We start from the raw sequence: 3,853 nt of genomic DNA on the forward strand, positions 1-3,853 counted from the left end.
TCATTTTAAATATTAAAAATAATTTGTACTCATTGAATGTTATATTTTGATTTATCGAACATAGCATCAACATTTCGAAATCTTTGTTCGACGCTTAGGAACACAAATCTGCTTTGAAATTGATCAGACTTTTATGGCAATAAAAACTGATAAAGAGATATCAAACTACTTTGTTTCACCTTAACTGATACAAATCTTAATTGAGGTTATTCAATCTGAATAATGAAACTGGTACACTAGCATCGCTTAACAAGTACAACCGTAAGAATTAAGATATATTAATTTAATCATCATATAGAACATAAAATCTCAAGCAGAAGTCGACATTACCTTCCTTTGTCAGGGATAATAGGATCATTTGTGAATCAATTGACCTGAGTTATACCAAAAATTAAATATAGATTGTTAGTTAAGTGGGGATGGAACTTAACTTGTTTCCTCATGACTTCAATTGCATTATAAATATACAAATTTTGGATTGTCATTTCAGCAAGACAACAGAAACTAGGTGAGACAAGGAACCAAAAAATGAAAGAAAAATGATGCACAAAATTACAAAAGATGATGCCCTGCATCAATAATTAAATCACTCAGGACTAAAATGTATAGTTAAGACCATGATCATATATCCAAAGCCAAACACCAAAACTGAAAATATAACACAAAAATAAAAGCAACCAAAAAAAAAAAAAAAATTCTACACATCATACATGTCAGCTGCACTATCTATAGACTCTTCTCTCCTGTGTTGAGAAACAGCAGTAACCTTGGTCTCTTGATTATCAACATCAATGGAAACTTCATCTGCTGTTGCTGCTGAGAGGGACTTTTTGTGGTGCCGAGACTTGGCAATCCTCATCAGCACCTGCATGATGTCCCTCATGGACGGCCGCTTCCTCGGAGCATGGTTGATGCACTTGTAGGCAAGGGCCGCAACTTCATTGAGCTCTTGAAAGTCACACTTACCCTCTAGCCTAGAATCAACAATCTCCTCCCAACTAACTTTTCCATCCGTGTTCATTGCTGCCTAATCATCAATAAAATAGTATTCATTAGGATAATAAAGGAATGAATTATGCAAGAACTTTAACCGCAACAGTTTAGCTTTGGGACCACTATTAGAATGTAGAAATGTCATCAATTTGTCTAAAGCCAATTTGTTTTGCTATTGTGGATTTTATTCATATATATAGGGAATGCATAATTTCATTTCAACATAAGCAAACTAACATTGAGATGAGAGGACAAGTGAGATAATACAACAAAAGAGAAAAGACAGAGCAACCAATTATATTATAATTATAGTAAATTCAATATCATCAACATGACCCTGCTTAGCTGCGAGGAGTAGAGAGGTGTACATTACTAGTGTTGTTGATGGTGGATTTTCTTTCTTTGGGTTATAGTACTTTTTGGAGTTGCTTGCCTGTTTATGTTGTTTGTTGCTGTTTGTTCTTAAACTTCATAAATAAAAAGAAAATACTAATAACGGACCAAATATCCCCAGACTGTAGCTACTTTCTTAAATACCTCCGTCAGTTATGCGTACTTTCATTTTTTCCCTGGGTTGATATATTATACAGCTGTTTCAGAGCCCAAGGAGGTTATTGAGGAAAGATGGTAACTCAATGCAAGAGATTGTCTCAAGATGGTGCCACAGAGGAAAACGTGATGGATTGGGTGAAGCATGACAACCGAAGAATGAGGTGACCAGTCAGACCTAACATGAACTTCTGAACATTCGCTGCATGAATCGAAAAGCGCATTACAACAAACAAAAACAAAAAGAAAGCAATGAGGACATTCCATCAACATAATCTACCTACAGCCATGTACAGGAATGACGTGCAATAGTTGTGCAAGGCCTTTGATCAAAAGCTTCCAAGCATCAAACAGTTCGTAGAAACAGGAACTACATCTGGTGCCAGCACTATCAACATTGCAAAATTAACAAAAGATAGGAAGATAAAAAGGCACACATACACACAAACATTGCAACACCACCATTATCTCAGACTTTAGAACATACAATAAAATCCAAATTCCAAATGGAAATTATATTAAAAAAATGTAGTTTTGCTAACTGATGTGGTCATTGTTCATCTAATTATCACATATTTGGAAGTCGCTAACCATATTCAGAATCATACAAGATTAGAAGGATTTTAGTTTGAGAAGCTGTGGATTCGTCCAAACCTGATTAGCACGGGAACCATGAACTGGTGAGTGGCAAGTTATACCGGCCCTGCTTGCAGTGGTTGCAACGGCAGCAACCAATTCCTGGCTCAATCGCCACCCAGTCACCTAGTACTAAGGTCTTGACCTCAGTGCTAACTTTTTCAGTGATCCCTACACTTTCATGACCAATCACCATTGGCTCTTCAACTACAAAGTGTGCACATCTCAGTGTTTGCAAGCACATAAAACAATCAAAACTGAAACTTTCTCTATTGAAACAAGCCAAGTAGCCATGTTCTGCTCTTCTCCATGATCATCATCTACTGACATTCTTCCTTTTCCCATTTTTTCTGATTCACTTCAAACTCTCTCTCTCCCTTCCTTCCCTTCAAATCTTGAAGATATATCAAAAGTGAGAGACCTCTTCTGCCATAGGGAATCAATTAAACTAAGTCCATTTTTTCACTATCAACCATGAATAATTATATAATAATAAGAAATATTAGTAAAGAAAAAAGAAAATTTGCAACAATAATAGCAACAACAAGAAGTTCAGTTCTGCAACAACAATTGTATGCTTGTTTTCTGATCGGAAGTTTAATTTTAAAATCAATAAAAATTAGAACAGTTAATTACATACATAAAACAAAGGAAACATAGCATAAACTTAGATCGACGGGGAGAGAAGGAGAAAACCTACCTACGACCGAGCTATGAGTGAAAGTGTGAAACATCTTCATCACCTAAGCATATAAAAAATTCAATTTACATGAATGTTAGTTTGTATAGATGCATAGGTCTCCTCTTCTGAAAAGCCATATTGCTTCATGCAACTTTCTACTGCAGATGCGGCATGTCTCAAACTACAAATAATTGAACAAGTAAATATTTTATGATTAATAAAAGTATTTTTGAATGTTTAATAATTTTGTATAATTAAAAAATAGTTAATTGATTTAGTATGTCTCACGACAAAGAATAATAATATCCAATAGTCAATGCTTGATTCTGTTCTTCATTTGGCACACATAATTGATTTTACATCATGGAGAATTACTGAAAGATTACGTGGTTGCACTACTCTTGGATCCCATTAATATTTAGCAATTAATTTATACAAAAAGATGAGGGAGTAGTTGGTGCGGTACTACTTGTATTATATTCCAAGTTTTTGTGTGTAGAACAGTAAAAGTTGATTTCAACGTGTTGTTAATCCTGTATTAATTATGCATCATTACTTCTTCGTTTTGTGCATGGTAATAGCTTTCGTTTAATTATACATACATTATACATAACGTGCATTCTATAATGATTATAATGATCATGATGATAATCGTTATAAAACTTTAATAATATTTAAAAAATATAGCCAAAATTAAGGTTATATATTTTTTCTATTTGATAACTCTTATAAATCTGAAAAAAATTACAAAAAATTGATCAAATTATAAAGTGAAACTACCATAATCATAATTAATTTAAAGACTAGTGTCTAAAATCCACGAATAAACTCTAATGGTGCATTTGGTTTTGACAAATAAAATAAGACACTGAGGATAAATTATAAAAAATAGAGATACAAAAATTAATAATTTTGTAATTTATTTACAAAAAAATAAAAATACAAAATTTTATATTTTTATATTCTAGATGATAAATTAAAATAAATTATAAA

General features: G+C 32.9%; 1 protein-coding gene across 3 annotated transcripts; it reads right to left on the reverse strand.

Annotated features, from left to right (window-relative positions):
- Nucleotides 586-3,049, reverse strand: LOC107612278 (calcium/calmodulin-regulated receptor-like kinase 1). 3 transcript variants are annotated; one of them, XM_021108966.1, is made up of 6 exons: nt 2,879-3,049; nt 2,197-2,572; nt 1,827-1,930; nt 1,529-1,744; nt 1,367-1,456; nt 586-1,027 (listed from the first exon to the last, which is right to left on the reverse strand). In XM_021108966.1, the coding sequence occupies exons 4-6, from the start codon at nt 1,553-1,555 to the stop codon at nt 698-700; spliced, it is 447 nt and encodes a 148-aa protein (XP_020964625.1). In that variant the 5' UTR covers nt 1,556-1,744; nt 1,827-1,930; nt 2,197-2,572; nt 2,879-3,049; the 3' UTR covers nt 586-697. The 3 variants fall into 3 exon arrangements, with proteins under 3 accessions (XP_020964625.1, XP_020964624.1, XP_020964623.1); XM_021108965.1 differs by having other exon boundaries at nt 1,827-1,918; nt 2,197-2,604; XM_021108964.1 differs by having other exon boundaries at nt 2,197-2,604.

Source organism: Arachis ipaensis, chromosome B08 (genome assembly GCF_000816755.2).
Source record: "Arachis ipaensis cultivar K30076 chromosome B08, Araip1.1, whole genome shotgun sequence".
Taxonomy (NCBI): Eukaryota; Viridiplantae; Streptophyta; class Magnoliopsida; order Fabales; family Fabaceae; genus Arachis; species Arachis ipaensis.